The sequence below is a fragment of the Macrosteles quadrilineatus genome, unplaced genomic scaffold, assembly GCF_028750875.1.
Source record: "Macrosteles quadrilineatus isolate MER2022 unplaced genomic scaffold, UCM_ALF_1.0 Scaffold_33__1_contigs__length_1397503, whole genome shotgun sequence".
Taxonomy (NCBI): domain Eukaryota; kingdom Metazoa; phylum Arthropoda; class Insecta; order Hemiptera; family Cicadellidae; genus Macrosteles; species Macrosteles quadrilineatus.
The window spans coordinates 155,361-174,836 of record NW_026542626.1 but is presented as its reverse complement, the minus strand read 5'-3'; the positions used below and the strand labels follow the sequence as shown (position 1 = coordinate 174,836).

General features: G+C 32.2%; 2 protein-coding genes across 2 annotated transcripts; one reads left to right on the top strand and one right to left on the bottom strand.

Moving 5' to 3' along the window:
* Nucleotides 1-1,506: 1,506 nt before the first annotated feature.
* Nucleotides 1,507-7,673, bottom strand: LOC129005783 (uncharacterized). Its single transcript, XM_054434793.1, has 7 exons — nt 7,670-7,673; nt 5,925-6,044; nt 5,292-5,414; nt 4,659-4,781; nt 4,026-4,148; nt 3,363-3,515; nt 1,507-1,831 (listed from the first exon to the last, which is right to left on the bottom strand). Exons 1-7 carry the CDS (start codon nt 7,671-7,673, stop codon nt 1,803-1,805), a joined length of 675 nt encoding a protein of 224 aa, XP_054290768.1. The 3' UTR covers nt 1,507-1,802.
* Nucleotides 7,674-13,326: 5,653 nt separating this feature from the next.
* On the top strand, nt 13,327-15,945 carry LOC129005782 (uncharacterized). Its single transcript, XM_054434792.1, has one exon. The coding sequence runs from the start codon at nt 13,327-13,329 to the stop codon at nt 15,943-15,945; it is 2,619 nt and encodes an 872-aa protein (XP_054290767.1).
* The last annotated feature ends 3,531 nt before the right edge of the window (nt 15,946-19,476 follow it).

The window sequence follows — 19,476 nt, the reverse complement described above, 5'->3', positions numbered from 1 at the left end:
TGTCTAATTCTTTATTTTTAATCTATATATGTATGGTTTTTTAGGAATATGCTCAAAATAGGATTCGAGATATGTGGTCGATAAGTAACCCTCCCGAACAAACTGGAGTCCATATCATAGAGTCATCACAAGAATATCCTAATCTTGTCTGGACTTTACTTCGATTAATGGTAGGTTTTATTTAAAAATATATAATCACTAGCTGTGTAATATAAAACTTTTATAGTATTTAGTTAAAACCTTATAAAACAGTTGGTTTATGTATTTTTAGATATGCTAACTATTATATATAACTTAATTTATGTTGTTTGTTTTAAACCAATATAATAATCAATAAAAGGATTAATTATCTGTATCTACTAGTTAACCCTAATATATCCTATCACATGAGATGCACTTTAACAAAATTAAACCACCAGTGGTGACAAATAAAACATAATAGGCCTACTTTTATTTTTACTATCAGTTTTATCTATCAATTATATACTAAATCTTGACTAAAAATGCTTATTTAAAAATTTAATTTCCCACCTATATACAACACTATTTCAAAGTCTTTTTCCTAGTTATCAGAAATCAAAAAACCAAAAGATAAAAAGTTTATAATTTTATCCGATATACAGACAAAACTCTAATTTTATTTATATAGATAATCTGTCTCTTTTAAAAAGTATTTTTTATTAATCATAATATGTTTTTTATAGAGAAATGGTGCACCTATAACTCTTAATGAAGAACGTCAACTGCTTGCAAGACCTAATGTTCGGCAAGCACCTATATCAAAAAGGATTGTCCTTAACTCACACTTAAGAGATATGTTAAGAGAGGCTGAATCTTCTGTTCTTGTTGTAAGTAGAAGCTTTATATAGATAAACTTCTACTTATCTAAGTGTTTAATTCAACTTCTTAGGTTTTTAATTCTACTTATGTTTTCAGCCATTTGTTGCTATGGAGACAGATAGTTTTTTTCAAAACGATCTTGGCCATCTTCTCATTTTAGAAGCTAACCCGCTTTTACCGCCTCGCTCCCCGCCACATGTATTAAGCAACTTTTATCCAATTACCTGGGTAAGCTATATAACTTGAATATATATAATTAGATTTTTACAATATATCAAGATTAAGTATTTTTGTCACCTCTCATATCTTAAACTTTACTCTAAATCAAATATATTTTACTAAACCTTTTATTTAGACAGATTTTACACAGTAATCAATTACACAAGAGCTTTAAGAATTTGTTTTTAGTTTTGATGACTATAGTGAGGTGATTAAGTTAACTCTTTAAAAGTTATTAGTATTTATAATTTAAGCAACAAACATATTTATAATCTATATAAATAATATGTTGCAAACTAGTCTTATACTCTTAGGCTCTGCTCTAGCTGTTTTAAAAGTTTCTAGATTATTGTTTATATTTTAATCAGCTATATAATTTAATTATTTGTTTTTTAGCAAACGGCGCAACAACTAATACATGAAATACAAATACAAGGAGCAGGTCCCTCTAATTGTATAGTTATCATACATGAAAACATTGATGGATATAATTGGCAATTGATCAGAATGTATACACTTCAAGACAACCCTATTTGGGCTTGGCAAACAACAACAAGGCGTTTTACAGCTAATACAAACTGGATACACATAAATGATCACATCTATAACTATTTAGTAACTCCTATACAAAACAACTCACCAGCTAGTTCACCATCAAGCCCAAATTTAAGCATCATAGATTCACCACCTTCAAGCCCTGGATCTGTAGTTCCACCAAGTCAGAGTTCAAGAGATTCCTTCTTTCAAGATGATCGTGATATTCTAAGATCAGCTGTAAGTATATTTATAGATTAGAATTAGTTAGAGTTTGTTAAACAAGATTTTAAATTCTACTTATTTTAATAGCTTTTTTTCTATTACAAACCAATCACAAAGTTCTACATTTCAAACAAGTTCTATTTATCTCAACTATACTATATATATATATACTTGATCATAGTTTGTGATTTAATTTTTATTTATAAGAGAGCCTTATAATTTCAGAAAGCTACAACATATAATGTTAAGCATGATTAAACACACAGGTGTATATATTTAGACTACACAGATATTCCTAACCAACAAAATGTTTTGACAAAAAATTCTTTTAGAGTTATATAATAATACTAGTTCAAATAGGGTAATAATATTATTTCCTTCTATTTACAGAGTAGACAAAATGAACAAAGAAGAGCTATAAATAATGTAAGTTATAGTTTTCCTTATATAATACATATCTTAGATATTAAATAATCCTAGGTATGTAACAGAGTTTTATGATAAAAAATATTAAAACTTTAATTTTAGTTTAAGGTTGTAATTTTAAAAAAGTCTAGCAACCAACAGATGAGTTGATTTCAATAATAGTTAAACTAACAGTTAGTTATTATTATTCTATTTTTAATAAGCTTTATTTTTACAGATATCTGAGAGTTCTTCACCACCACCCACTAGACGTAGGCGGCTAAATACAGAACGAGTGCTTTTACCCCGTGGAGACTCAGTAAGAAATATTTTAAAAGAAGTATTTAAAAAGTCCAAAAATATACAAGCAAAAACAATACAACAAATATTTACTAGGATTATATTATAACCATTTTATGTTTCAGATTAACAGATCAAATAACTTTGGCCTTTGGTTCGTACACACAAGAGGGATAGTTCTTCACATTTTTTCGGTAAAATACATTTTAAATATTTTTAAAACAATATTAAAATATAATTTATATTATATATGTTTATACTGTATATCATTATTTAGCTAAGATTGTGTTTCAGGAAGAAGTTATAGCTAGACTTGCTATACCCACCAACTTCCGGCAAGTAGACCAAGATTATGCTGAGAGGTGTGTAAGCGAGCTTTATACAACAGCTTTGCAGGAGCTGTTAGTTGAGGATTATTATATAACTTCAAGGATTAATGATGTTACCTGTGTTCTACGAATTCTTATGGTGAGTTATATAGAGACAAAAAGATTTTTATAGTTTAAGAGAATCTTATACCTATTTACATTTTAAACTATTTGTTTCAGAGAGATGGTGTGTTTTATGAGAGGGACCTAACAAACATCCCTTCAGCTTCAATCCCTATTTCTGGATTTCCACATGAAGAAATTACAAATATGATAATACTGGAACCTTCAAGTTTTCTACGAATGTTTTCATCAGAACATGTAGGTAGCATTACCTAAACAATTTAATATTATTTTAATAACACCCCGCCTATTACTAATACTCATTTTATTTTCAACAGCTCTCACCAACAATAGTTTCTGTTGTTAGACCCTCATTAGTAGTACCTCCTATTACACCTCATTCAATACCTTCAACTTCAGCTGTAGCCCAGGCATCCTCAACCGATGGAATTTGGCTATCTGTAGATAGGTCGTCGTCTAATACACGAGCTAATGTTGCAATGCGGCGAGCAATGACTGCTGAATTAGCTGGACCATCCCAACCTTCCAGACGAGTACAACCTGTAGTAAGTATTTTAACATTACAAGACATATAAGTGTAATACTAATAGCCTGTAAGAACAAACTCAAAATCAATTTAATTAACTCGACATTTTTTTATTTTTACTGATGTAGTTAGATAATTACCAAAGAAGTTAGATAATTATCAACCACCTTCAAGTCAAACCTACTATATTTAGTAGCTTTTAATGATAAAGTTAAGCCCTCTTTTAGCTGTTTTTAACATCAGATAGATAAATTATCGTTTGTTCCACATTTATTATAAACATCCAATACTACTACATATTTAATATTCTTTTATGCTCAACAGTAAGGTTCTGTTTAATAAAACATACATGTAGAAACAAGTACAAATTATTATAGTATTTTAACAAAATCAATTTAATTAACTCGACATTTTTTTTTTTTTACTGATGTAATCAAGTAATTACTACCTAAGCTATTACTAATACTTATTTTGTTTTCAATAGCCATCTTCCGATATAGGTAATATCGTTAGACCTACAATACCTTCAACTTCAGCTATATCCCAGACACCTTCAACAGTGAATACCCCAGCTGGTGTTGCTAGACAGCAGACAGCAACAGCTGATGAATTAGCTGGACCATCCCAACCTTCCAGACGAGTACAACCTGTAGTAAGTATTTTAACATTACAAGACATATAAGTGTAATACTAATAGCCTGTAAGAACAAACTCAAAATCAAATCATTCAACTCAACATACTTTTTATTTTACTAATGTAGTTAGATAATTACCAAAGAAGTTAGATAATTATCAACCAACTTCAAGTCAAACCTACTATATTTAGTAGCTTTTAATGATAAAGTTAAGCCCTCTTTTAGCTGTTTTTAACATCAGATAGATAAATTATCGTTTGTTCCACATTTATTATAAACATCCAATACTACTACATATTTAATATTCTTTTATGCTCAACAGTAAGGTTCTGTTTAATAAAACATACTTGTATAAACAAGTACAAATTATTATAGTATTTTAACAAAATCAATTTAATTAACTCGACATTTTTTTATTTTTACTGATGTAATCAAGTAATTACTACCTAAGCTATTACTAATACTTATTTTGTTTTCAATAGCCATCTTCCGATATAGGTAATATCGTTAGACCTACAATACCTTCAACTTCAGCTATATCCCAGACACCTTCAACAGTGAATACCCCAGCTGGTGTTGCTAGACAGCAGACAGCAACAGCTGATGAATTAGCTGGACCATCCCAACCTTCCAGACGAGTACAACCTGTAGTAAGTATTTTAACATTACAAGACATATAAGTGTAATACTAATAGCCTGTAAGAACAAACTCAAAATCAAATCATTCAACTCAACATTCTTTTTATTTTACTAATGTAGTTAGATAATTACCAAAGAAGTTAGATAATTATCAACCACCTTCAAGTCAAACCTACTATATTTAGTAGCTTTTAATGATAAAGTTAAGCCCTCTTTTAGCTGTTTTTAACATCAGATAGATAAATTATCGTTTGTTCCACATTTATTATAAACATCCAATACTACTACATATTTAATATTCTTTTATGCTCAACAGTAAGGTTCTGTTTAATAAAACATACTTGTATAAACAAGTACAAATTATTATAGTATTTTAACAAAATCAATTTAATTAACTCGACATTTTTTTATTTTTACTGATGTAATCAAGTAATTACTACCTAAGCTATTACTAATACTTATTTTGTTTTCAATAGCCATCTTCCGATATAGGTAATATCGTTAGACCTACAATACCTTCAACTTCAGCTATATCCCAGACACCTTCAACAGTGAATACCCCAGCTGGTGTTGCTAGACAGCAGACAGCAACAGCTGATGAATTAGCTGGACCATCCCAACCTTCCAGACGAGTACAACCTGTAGTAAGTATTTTAACATTACAAGACATATAAGTGTTATACTAATAGCCTGTAAGAACAAACTCAAAATCAAATCATTCAACTCAACATACTTTTTATTTTACTAATGTAGTTAGATAATTACCAAAGAAGTTAGATAATTATCAACCACCTTCAAGTCAAACCTACTATATTTAGTAGCTTTTAATGATAAAGTTAAGCCCTCTTTTAGCTGTTTTTAACATCAGATAGATAAATTATCGTTTGTTCCACATTTATTATAAACATCCAATACTACTACATATTTAATATTCTTTTATGCTCAACAGTAAGGTTCTGTTTAATAAAACATACTTGTATAAACAAGTACAAATTATTATAGTATTTTAACAAAATCAATTTAATTAACTCGACATTTTTTTATTTTTACTGATGTAATCAAGTAATTACTACCTAAGCTATTACTAATACTTATTTTGTTTTCAATAGCCATCTTCCGATATAGGTAATATCGTTAGACCTACAATACCTTCAACTTCAGCTATATCCCAAACACCTTCAACAGTGAATACTCCAGCTGATGTTGCTAGACAGCGGCCAACAGCTGATGAATTAGCCGGTCCATCACAATCTCCCCAACATATACAACCTGTAATAAGTATTTTAACATTACAAGACATATAAGTGTAATACTGATAGCCTGTAAGAACAAACTCAAAATCAAATCATTCAACTCAACATACTTTTTATTTTTGCTGATATAGTTAAGTAATTACTTCAATGGTTTTAACTCTACTAAACATATTAGCTTCCTAAGCTTGCTTTAGTTACTAATGATAAATTTCTTATATATACAACAAATAAAAGTGTTGAGATACAATTACAGCTATTAGATTTTTTCTGTTATTATTTATCTCTTTTTTAAAGATTTAAAAATAAAACACCACATTTATCAAACTTATTAATCTTTATAGCTATTAATCTAATAAACTGTTACACTTAAATAGAGTTGCATTAGTTAACTAATCACAAAGTTACTTCAACACATATATTTTTAGTTCTAATAAGTTTTAAATTCCAACAGTGGGCTACACCTGGTTTATAAAACCATATTATTTTCCACTTATTGGGACTTGATATAGTACTTAAACAAATATTTCACCTATACAAATCTATAGAAAGAATATTAGTTAAACACTACATTATTAAATCTACAAATGTTTATATAAATCTGTAGTATATGTTTTTATAACAAAGGTTTATTCAGTTATTTTTATTCCTTCAACAATAAATTTAAATTAGAAGAGAAAGCTACCCCAGTTTTATATGATACAGATTAACTAGTAAATGAGTGATCCAAATATAATATTACCTTGATGATAAATCAACTATATATTGAAGTAAATAAAAATCAGCTTAATATATATGTTTCTATTTTCAGAATTCTACTTCAACTATACCTGAAACACGTGAATGTCGCAGCTGCCGGCAGAGCGCTCGCCTTGAAACCTTTCGCAGGAGGTTAATTCAAAGGGTAGGTATCCTTTAAAGAGAAATTAAGTATAAATAAATTAATATGTTTACACTAAACTTTCCACACAAAATTTAACTATTGTTTACCTCCAACTTGAGAGAGATTTATTATATACTACTGTAATAAATTTTACTAACCAGCTGATTTATGGTTTATACTATTTTATATAAATAGATAAAAACATTAATTCTTGTATAATATCTTTCAGGCTATGAATAACCCGGAATTTACCCTACCTGCAGCTGCAGCTGGTAGGATTGCTACGCTACGAACCGAACTCCTAGCTGTAGCTAGCTTAGCCGGAAATACATTAGAGGGTTATTCAAATGCTTGTGGACTACAGCCAGCAGTTATATCAGCTCTATGGGAGGACCTCCGTAACACGTTAGAAGGTGTATTGAGGCAGACTACCGGCCAAATAGACACTATGATATCAGAACGAGTTCCACGACCATCAAATCCCCCAATTAATTCGGTAACGTGTCAAATTTGCCTAGAGAATGCCCCCACAGTTGCTTTACAACCATGTGGGCATACCCTGTGCCCTAATTGCGCGCACAGGGTATATAGATGTCCCTTTTGCAGAAAATTTATAGCCGATAGGCTAAATATATATTTCTCTGAGTAAAATCTACTGTTTTTATTTAACCTCAAAAACCCTTTATTGTTAATACATTTGTATTATAATACAAATTTCAAAATAGTAATAGTTTTAATAAATAGTTACTTCTAACACTTACCCATAATAGAAGCTGTAACATTGATCTCACATTGAACTACACAAGTGTTGAACTACACAAACAAGCTACACTGTAGAGGTCGCTCCAATGTCATATAATCAGTTGTTACTAATTAACAAAGCATTGGTTTGAGGTCACGTAATCAACCAAGATAGTAAGAATCACTGCTACATTAAAGAAAGCTTTGACAACTTAGACTAAAACATTTATACAAGATATACATATAGTACAAGTAATACATAGTAAATCTTATATATTTTTACATTTATTACTGCATCAACACTAGTACTCTAGTATAATAGACCTGTTTCACTTGTGGTTACATACATAAATTCATATAACCCACTAAGGATCAAACCTATGAACCTCTCACTATACAAAAAAAAAACAACCTAAGTAACTCGTTTAGCATAGATTAGATGTAAGTTTGACATATGATATTTAATAGCCTTTACAAAGACCATTTTTATACTCAGTGGTAAACTTAAGCCTTCTTTCAGCTGTTTTTAACATCAGATACAATTATCATTTGTTTCATCACACTATAGCATATATAGAATAACCTCCAATACTACTACACATTTAACATTCTTTTATGATCAACGGTAAAATTCCACTTAAGCCCTCTTTCAGCTGATTTATATTTATTATACACTATAAAATAACCTTCAACATTTACCAATTATGATCAACAGTAAGGTTTAAGCATTATACACTATATAAAGTGTTTTTTTATAAAACCTACTGAGATAGGATTAAACCCGTGAACCTCTAAACCAAGTGATCAGCTGAAATAAACAGCTGTGGTAAGATTACATCCGGCATTGAACCCGTGAACCTCTAATAACATGTTTTGTGATTGGTTAGATTCGAACCCGTGAACCTCCAACCAATATTAACACACCCTGTATATGTAAGTTACAGAGATACACATGTACAAATTATAAAATCAACATAACATGCTCAACGGTAAAGTTTAAGCACTATACACTATATAAAATAACCTCCAACATTTACCATTATGATCAACAGTAAGGTTTAAGCATTATACACTATATAATGTGTTTTTTTCCAGACCTACTAGGATAGGATTGAACCCATAGACCTCAGTTACCATTAGTGGTTGGTTAGATTCGAACCCGTGAACCTCTAACATAGGTTAGATTCGAACCCGTGAACCTCCATGTTAAAATCAAATCTCCAATACACACCCTGTATATGCAAGGTACAAGTGTATAGGTACCCTGTATAAGGTGTCATTTACCACTATACCCATAACTACTGTTGTGGCTCATATGGTAACGACTCCAACTACCAACAAAAAGACCGGGGTTCGAAACCCGGTCAGGCCAACACTTTTTATCCATTATTTAATATTTAATATAAACACCTACTGACGTCACGTGGTCAACTAATGTCACGTGGTCAACTAATCAGCTGTAGTTAAACCAGCTGAGAGTACACCTAGATCATCTCAAGGTCAATTTCTGCCAAGTCGCTGTGCTGACTACTACATTGCACTGAAGATGGTGGATCGAACAGAAGATTGGACATTTTAATTTATGATACAAAATCTAAAAGTGGAATTGTAATTGATCCAACAATAAGGTTCGAAACATCATCAAACCAACCCCTAGAAGTAGATGAAGAAAAGAGGAAAATTTATAGTAAATGTGAAACTTCAAAGGTTCAAAGGTCTTGGAATAATTCGAGCAAAATGGGAAAGTTCTATACAGCATATAAATATGTGTGTAATTCTAAAAAACGTACAAAATAGCCATGTAAACGAGCTAATAAACATCCCCCAAAGAATTACCATGTCACTTCAAAAACTTCAAATAGAAATTGATGATATTTTTACACATGATTTTGAATTTAAAGAGAAAAAAAGAATTGGTTTAAATTTGAGATCAAAATTACAGTTGAAAGAATTTGAACTTTGGTCTAAATTACCATGTAAAGGTAGAGGAATAGAATTATTCAAAGAAGTGCCTAGTAGCAACACATGGATTTATTTAAAAAATGGCCTTACTACAGGAGAATGGATCACTTCATTAAAAATGATATCTGGTGTTGTACCAGTACGCAGCGTACCAGGGCGAAGCCAGGATGGAACCCTTTGCAGACATTGCAAGGAGCCTGAAACCCTTCCGCATGTCCTTGGCTCTTGTCCCTTTGGTGCCTTACTGCGTAATGCAAGACACCATGCTGTAAGAGCAATGATCGCAGAAGAACTACGAAAAAAAGGCTGGCAAGTAGTGGAAGAAATACATTGAGTAGTCAGCACAGCGACTTGGCAGAAATTGACCTTGAGATGATCTAGGTGTACTCTCAGCTGATCAGCTGATTAGTTGACCACGTGATATTAGTTGACCACGTGACGTCAGTAGGTGTTTATATTAAATATTAAATAATGGATAAAAAGTGTTGGCCTGACCGGGTTTTGAACCCCGGTCTTTTTGTTGGTAGTTGGAGTCGTTACCATATGAGCCACAACAGTAGTTATGGGTATAGAGTTTATAGTGGTAAATGACACCTTATACAGGGTACCTATACCCTTGTACCTATACCTTGCATATACAGGGTGTGTATTGGAGATTTGATTTTAACATGGAGGTTCACGGGTTTGAATCTAACCTATGTTAGAGGTTTCGAATCTAAACTGAGGTCTATGGGTTTAATGCTAACCTATCATTGGAGGTTCACGGGTTCGAATCTAACCTATGTTAGAGGTTCACGGGTTCGAATCTAACCAACCACTAATGGTAACTGAGGTTTACTGGTTCAATCCTAACCTATGCTAGAGGTTTATGGGTTCAATCCTAACCAATCACAACTGTTTATTTCAGCTGATCACTTGGTTTAGAGGTTCACGGGTTCAATCCTATCCTAGTAGGATTTGTAAAAAAAACATTTTATAGTGTATAATGCTTAAACCTTACTGTTGATCATAATTGGTAAATGTTGGAGGTTATTTTATAGTGTATAATAAATATAAATCAGCCGAAAGAGGGCTTAAGTGGAATTTTACCGTTGATCATAAAAGAATGTTAAATGTGTAGTAGTATTGGAGGTTATGTTGATATTATAATTTGTATATGTGTATCTCTGTAACTTACATATACAGGGTGTGTAAATATTGGTTGGAGGTTTGTGGGTTTAATTTTAGCCTATACTAGAGGTTTAATGCTAACTAATATATTATTGGAGGTTATTCTATATATGCTATAGTGTGATGAAACAAATGATAATTTATGTATCTGATGTTAAAAACAGCTGAAAGAAGGCTTAAGTTTACCACTGAGTATAAAAATGGTCTTTGTAAAGGCTATTAAATATCATATGTCAAACTTACATCTAATCTATGCTAAACGAGTTACTTTAGGTTGTTTTTTGTATAGTGTTGTATTGTAGTGGGTGTTTTAGAGGTTTAATCCTTACCAATCACCAATCATTTCCGGTAGGGGTGTTTTTTTTTGTTGGTATAGTTAACTGTTTGTATATAAGTTCTAAAGGTTTGATCTCTTGTATGTGTAACATAACCCCACTTTTTACCTAAACCACTTTGTTAATTCACCACTGGAGTGCCAGTGTCGATGGTATAATTATAATAATGATTAACTTGATATAAGATTCATCATAACAGATTACTCTGAGTTGAGGTATTAGTTTATAAATTCTCTACTAGGTTGCAGCACTAGTGCTACCAACTACTGTTAGCCACTTATGTGACTTTGTATATGTAACATAACCTCACTTTTTACTTAATAATTTATTACTAACAGTATGTTACTCTAAGTTGAGGTATTAGTTTACAAAATTCTCTACTAGGTTACAGCACTAGTGTCTAGCCAACTACAGGTTAGGTGTTCTTGTAACATAACCTCACTTCTGTCTTATATGCTTTCCCGCCAATTTTTCCATTGCCTCCCCCTATTAGATTATGTAATTTTAAAACTTGTTGGATATTTAGTTGAAAGAATAATAAAAACAACTGTGAAAGCTAAATATGAATTTATTTATATATACAAACTTATATTATTTCTATTTATATTATATACATATTTTGATATTTCTACAACTAAATACTTAGTGCTAGTAGAGGAGGAGGAGAGGGGCAGCCATCTGAAACAAATAATAAACATAATTAGTATATAATAATTATATAGTATATAATATTAAATATAATGTCGACATCCTGTGTGGTATTGCATCATCTAAAATAGCAACTATCATTTCCTGTGTACCAAATCACAACCGGATAACCACCTTTGATAACCACTTTTGTGGTATTGCATCATCTAAAACAACAGCTATCACTTCCTCTTGTGTACCACGTCACCTTTGATAACCACATTTGTGGTCATTCTTGTCCCTATATAAACCCTTATCGCAACCCTGCCATTATTGCATCACTTTGCTCCCAGTGCTTCAAGATGACGGATGTAAGTGACTCTGCTCCAGTAGATTCCAATGAATCTGTTGATAATAATGAACCTGTAAATGTTCTAGAAGATTCTGTTGAAGTAATTGTCCCTGTAAATATTCTAGATAAACATGAAAATTATGTAAAGAGATTTCGCATTCATGGAATTAATACTGTTTTTAAGTTTTCTAACCCCCCACCAGAAACTAGTGAGATTGACTGGCTAAGACAAGGGTTTGGTCAAATTGTAAATGAAATGAAAGAAGTTTGTCAGGAGGGCGACCAATTGGGATTTACTTTGCGTTCACTTAACCTAAAAAGTAAAGAGCCAGGGTTTGTTGCTTTTCGCCCTGCAAATGAAGTAAACGAGGATGTCTTATGGCAAATTTTTGGGGGAATTGTGCAATCAAACGCTGAATCAATCAAGTCCACGGACACGTTTCAAGTTGAATGTACCCGAGTTAATCTCCCTGTAGGTTCAGGGTGCCGCAAAAGACCAGGCTTGTACAACACTTTTGATGAAAAATGTAAAGCTAGGAAAGGGATTGTTGTAATTAATAATAAAGATAACCTGTGTCTTCCTCGTGCTATTGTAGTGGCTATAGCTAATATAACTAAAGATCCCGAATACAAAGCTGTGAGACAAGATGATAGAAAAAGACAGACTGTTAGAGCTCAGGAACTTGTACGTAGAGCAAGAGTCGTGATGCCTGAGGGTGGTGCAGGTATTTCTGAGCTTGAAAAATTCCAACATCTGCTTAAAGACTATAAAATCACTGTGTACAACTACAACGCTAAAGGTCGGGATGTGTATTTTGAGGGAAATGTAGAGAACCCCAAGTTTAAAATTAACTTGTTGTTTCATAATGGACATTACAATGTAATTACTAGCCTGACTGCTGCTTTTGTATGTAACTATTTCTGTGATGGTTGTCATGTCCCGTATGATCATAAAGGTGAGCACCGCTGTTCAAACATTTGTCCCTGTTGTCAGACTATCTCACCTCCTTGTGTAGAGGTGTATGGGGGAAGCTTGTGTCCTAAATGCAATCTAACTTATAAAAACCAACGCTGTTTCATTGCGCATCAGGTTGATAGGTGTAAACATGTAAAGAAATGTCTTGATTGCGGGAAACTAGTTTTGCTTAAGGGACGATCAACCCCACATAAGTGTGGGGAAGTATTTTGTAAACCTTGTGGAGCATTTAAAGATCCTAACCATAAATGTTATATGAAACCTAATGAGGGTAAACCTAAATCTAAAGATTATGCTTTTATTTTCTTTGACTTGGAAACCCGTCAGGATGAGCCTCTGCCCTCTGACCCTGAAAGTAAAGTGCATAAAGTAAACTTGTGTGTGTCCCAGCAATTTTGTTATCAGTGTATTGAGGGGAAATTCTGTATAGCATGTAAAAATCGTACACGAGTGTTTGACTATGACCCTATCAATCAGTTTATGAACTATGTCATGTCAGTGAGGAAACAGTTTAAAAAAATCTGTGTAATTGCACACAATGGGCAGGGGTTTGACTTTCAATTTTTGTTAAAGTACTTGTTGGAAGAAACAAAATTCACACCGGAACTTGTAATGCGGGGAACTAAAATCATTCTAATGGAAATTGATAATTTGAGGTTTGTTGACTCCCTTAGCTACTTCCCTATGGCTCTGTCTGCTCTGCCTAAAGCCTTTGACCTACCTCCAGAGAAAAAGAAAGGCTACTTTCCCCACCTGTTTAATACTCTGGCAAATCAAGACTATGTAGGCCCTATGCCGGACAAAAAGTACTACTGTCCCGAATCTATGTTTGAGAAATCCCACAATGACTTTGAAAAATGGTACAGCGACCAGGTCATTAGTAACTATGAGTTCAACATTAAAAATGAGATCCTAGCCTATTGTATTTCAGATGTTGATATCTTAGCCCAAGCCTGTCTAAAGTTTCGTTCAATTTTTCTAAAAGAGTGTAATGTTGACCCGTTTCTCGAGGCTGTTACCATTGCGAGTGCTTGTAATCTAGCTTTCCGCCGTAATTTCCTGAAACCCAATACTATCGGACTTATCCCTAAGAACGGCTATCGATTAGTAGACAATCAATCAAATATAGCGCTCCAATGGCTTTCTTGGGTCGAGGAAACCAACGGGATTAGGATTGACCACGCAGGTCGAGGTAAAGAAGTCAAAGTCAATGGAATGAAAGTAGATGGTTTTGATGGCAGGAACATCTACGAATTTAATGGTTGTTATTTCCACGGATGTGTTAAATGTTTTCCTTACAACCGTCACGCTCCTTTAAAAGAGGATCCTTCTGATAGCCTACATCTTCGCTATGAGCGAACCAAGGCTAAAAATGCAAAGTTTACAGAACACGCACTAGTAGAGATGTGGGAATGCGAATTTCGTAAACAAAAAAAAGATCAGCAGCTTAAATATCTGGATAGTTTGCCTATCTTAAACAATCTCCCACTTGATCCAAGGCAGGCTTTTTTTGGAGGTAGGACGGGCAACGCAAAATCGTATCACAAATGTGTTGAGGGGGAAACTATACAGTATGTTGATGTTTGTTCCCTATACCCTTATGTTTGTAAGTATGGGAAGTACCCCATAGGCCACCCAACCATCTATGTAGGAGACAGGGAGTGTCGTGAAAGAGGTATGGGTGTAGAGGGTTTGTTAAAATGTAAAGTATTGCCGCCTCGTGATCTCTACCACCCTGTACTCCCTACAAAAATGAATGATAAATTGATGTTTGTGTTGTGTAGAACGTGTGGGGAAATGATGTATCAGGGAGAGTGTAATCATGACAGTGACAATAGGGCATTAGTTGGGACATGGACAATGGATGAAATCAGAAAGGCAGTAGAGAAAGGGTATATTGTATTGGATATGTATGAGTTGTGGGAGTATCAGGTAGCGACTTATGAAAATGGGGGTTTGTTCACCGATTTTATCAATAAATTTCTTAAGATGAAACAGGAAGCTTCGTGCTATCCGGAATGGTGTAAGACTGAGGAGGACAAAAATAAGTATATTGCAGAGTATTTGGGTCACGAGGGAATTAAGTTGGAGAAAGAAAAGATTGTTAAGAATGGAGGTTTGAGATCTTTGGCAAAATTAATGCTAAACAGTTTTTGGGGAAAATTTGGACAGAGGGAAAATCAAACTAAGGCTACTATTGTTAGAGACTCGAAAACATTATTTCAAATGCTCTCTAGCCCCGAAATTAAAGTAAACAGAATTCAGATTGTTAATGATGAGGTTGTTGTAGTTTCATGGGAATATTTAACAGAGGTAGGTGAATCTCTTGGTAACATAAACGTTTGTATTGCGGCCTACACTACCTCGCAGGCAAGACTCAAGCTCTATGAACACCTTGAGGCCCTAGGAGCTCAAGTATTATATTATGATACTGACAGTGTTGTTTACATATATGGAAACGGTCTTTATAGGGTGTCTACAGGAGATTACCTCGGTGAAATGACTGACGAATTAGTAGAGTATGGACCTGGCTCTTATATCACTGAGTTTGTCTCTGGGGGGCCTAAAACTTACGCGTACCTTGTCTGGTCAACCAATCAACAAAAATTGATCCCAATATGTAAAATCAAGGGCCTCACCCTTAACTTTAAAACATCAAAAGTTGTAAATTTTGAAAAATTAAAAGAGATGGTTCTGAGTGAAGCAAAACAGACTGTTGAAATTGAAGAAAGTAGAATCAGAAGGACTAGAGACAGAGACATCGTCACCATCGCTGAGAGCAAAGTGTTTAAAATAACTGGTCCTAAAAGGAGGTATGAAGGTCAATATGATACTTTACCTTTTGGATATAGAAAAGTCCAAAGGGCCACATAAAGTGTATTGTAAATGTAAACTTCTTTGTAAATAATTTTGTAATTTTCACTGTATATTAATGTATATAGCTCTCCTAGTAAAAAAAAACAAGTCTATAGATATATACTTATGTAACCTGACCAAGGTGTGAGTGTGTGTACATTGAGTAGTTCAGATTTAGAAGAACCTGTGCTATGCCTTGTACTTGTGTGAATGTGTGTACACTGAGGGGTTCAGATTGGATAGAACCTGTGCCCCTCTTTGTATTTGTGTGAATGTTATTGGTCACTGGCGAGGCCAACTAAACCGCCCGCAAACCATGAGTGAAAGTCACTGGCGAGGCCAACTAAACCGCCCGCAAACTTTGAATGTTAACTTTGGTAGGGTTATATAACTAAATCTATAGACTTGACAAAAAAAAGCTTTATAAATAAAGGAGAGGACGTTTTACGACATCAACCAATATAATATTATATAATATTATAAACTGGTATATAATATTATAAACTGGATAGGTTGTATAACGTTTAACTTGGCCTCACTTAATGAGGGGATAGTCTCAAACCCTATCCAATATAAAGCTAAAAGATGTGTATATATAATTTTTATAAGGAAAAAATATACTAGATATAAATTATTTGTCAGGCGGAAAGGGTTATCTAAATAAAAACACACATCCGCTGTGATAAGTGTACTCGATAACGATGAGGATAGTACAACAGGATGTATGGTTTCTTGTAACGGACTTTGATATCTTTAGTGGCATAGGGTCAGATAAGAATTATAAAAATGGTCAATTATTATCATGTTTTATCCGGTCTATTATCTGTGGTAAAACCAATGTCGAATATGATTTTGTGTAATCTTTACAAAAAAATCTTGAGATATATAAATTATAGAGAATTTATTGGGGAATTAAAAATATAATACTATTGTATAAAATATTTATAAGCAAATCTCGGTGATTTATTTTACTAACAAAATACCTATTTTGGGTTAGCATATAAGGTGTATTGCAGTTATACTCAAGTTATGCATTAATGAAGGACAAAAGTTAATTTGTAATTTAGTTGGAATATTACTATTTAACCTAAAAAGATATCACAATTTTGAAAATCTAATTGTTAACAATCCTACTTATTGTTTATATTATATATTTTTGTCTTTGCTGAAGCTGTTTTTATAAATACAAAGATAAATACCTTATACCTTATTAGAGAATTTTATAATTTTTAATGTATAGATTTAACAGCTAACTTTAAATACTCATAAAATATGTATATATTTGAGGCTATATATTATTATTGTGTTAAACTTTAGCTTAATCTATTTAGTTGTTTAAGAGTAATATATATAATCACACAAACTTTTAAATTTATAATATAGATAAGAAATTGATTTTTTAGTAGGATATTATAATTATAGTTTCAATATAAATAAAGTAAAATGATATATATCTTGATCCCTATTATAGTCTATATTTATTATTATGTAAAAAAAAAACATCTTTAAGGAAAGTTATTGTTAAAACTATTGTAGCTGTTTGACAATTTGTATAACAATTGTGTTTTAAAATACTTAGTTTAATTGTTAATAAGTTTTTATCATTTAAATTAGTAAAAGTTGTATAAAAATTTTGGTTTTAGCAAAATTTCTATATAGGAAATAAGCTTATATATTATAATAAGACCTAGAACCAATTTTATTTTGATAACCCTAGAGGCTACCAACATAGCTGAACCAAGAGTTTTATAAAGTAAAACAGGTTTTTAACCTAAAAATAATTTAGTAGATTAAAACATTATTGTGTGCCAAATAGTTACTTCTATGTTATTTTTATGGAGAAAATTGTAAACTGTTATAGTTTGCTTATATCATTTTATACAATTAAAGTTAAAAATACTTTTACTACTCTCTGCTGTAGCAACCCTAAGCGTTTGTCAAATTTAATGATATTTAAATTAGAGATAAATATTTTTAGTAAAAATATAAGTTAAAATTTGCTTAGTTTTAACTGGACAAATAACTTAGTCGGGGGTGGGTTAATTAGTTAAGTGTATGTTTTTATGTAAAAATATATGTGTAGGGATTTAGTGGACCCTAAAATAAAAGTGGATACCTAAAAATATTTGTGATATTTAAACTTTAGACATTATATATGTTTTTATATGGTTATATAAAATAATGATCCTACTATAAACTTAAACCTGTGTCACCTAAGTGAAAATATATTTAATAAATTTACCAATTTTCTTCTAAATCGGCCTCGATCCCTTCATCTATATCTATTTCTTCTTCCTCCTCTTCTTCCTCCTCTTCCAGTTCGTGGCTGCATTCTGCCACATATTCTTTATATTGTCCATAATGGACAGTTAGGATCTCCTCTGCTGTCATATCGCTGCATCTATAAATCATATAAAAGAGTATTAGAATCAGTATAAAGTTAAAAACCTTTAAGAAATAAATTTTAAAAACTAAGTTTAAAGATACGTACTGGCAACAAAGGGGAAGCCATTCTCCCCAGTGCTCTTCAATAGAGCAACAAAAGACGTAGCGGCGACAGCTCCAGCACACACCATTAGGCATCTTGTTAGAAAATGATGATAGTAACAGATAATATTGCTTTGGAGAGGAGGGGAAATAGTGACAGATAATACTGTCTAAGGAAGGAGGTGGAAAATGTGGTTAACTCAGATGTTCCCTCCCTCCAATCATATATATATAAGCTGTAGCTGCTATATGGATTATTGTTATGTTAGTTTTCATCATAGCTAATATGGTGTTATTATTCTTCATACTACTTGTATTGAGACTACTAATCAGCTCTGAAGCAGTTGATGAAAATCTGCCCCCAAATGGTCAAGTAAGTAGTACTATATAATTATACAACTTTAGATAAATAATTAAAAGTAGCTTTGTGTTTTTTAATATATTTATTATAAAATAATTATTTATTTTTAATTAGGAAAAGCTCTTTGTTAGTGTTTTTTTATCAATGAATATGTTTTTATAGGATAGGGCAACAATAGAAGGAGATACAAGAGATGAAAGAGAACGATCAATTTTGGAAACTGTAAGTAAACTATTATTCATCTTTATTTATATTTGTTGTATACACATTTACTATAATGTTTCATTATTTAACCTAAAAAGATATCACAAATTTAAAAACCTAACTGTACACAATTTTACTAGTTCTCATTGTATATTTTTGTCTATGCTGAAGCTGTTTTTATAAATATAATAGACTGCACCCTATTGGTAATTTTAATGTATATCATAGAACCAACTTTTACCAACAGCTGACTTTAAATATTCATAAAATTTTGCCTATATGTTAATTAGGGCTGTGAGCTAAATTATAGTTTAATTTGATAGTTAATTCATAACTTTTGTATAAATATATATTTGTTATTACAGTGGGGCGGTGGTTTGGAGACCTTTTTGGATCAATATCCCTACAATGCTGACTTGGAACATTACTTCATTAATGTGCATGGGGATGTCCTTTCCTTTGTCACATTAGACTATGATAATCTAGACCTAATACCA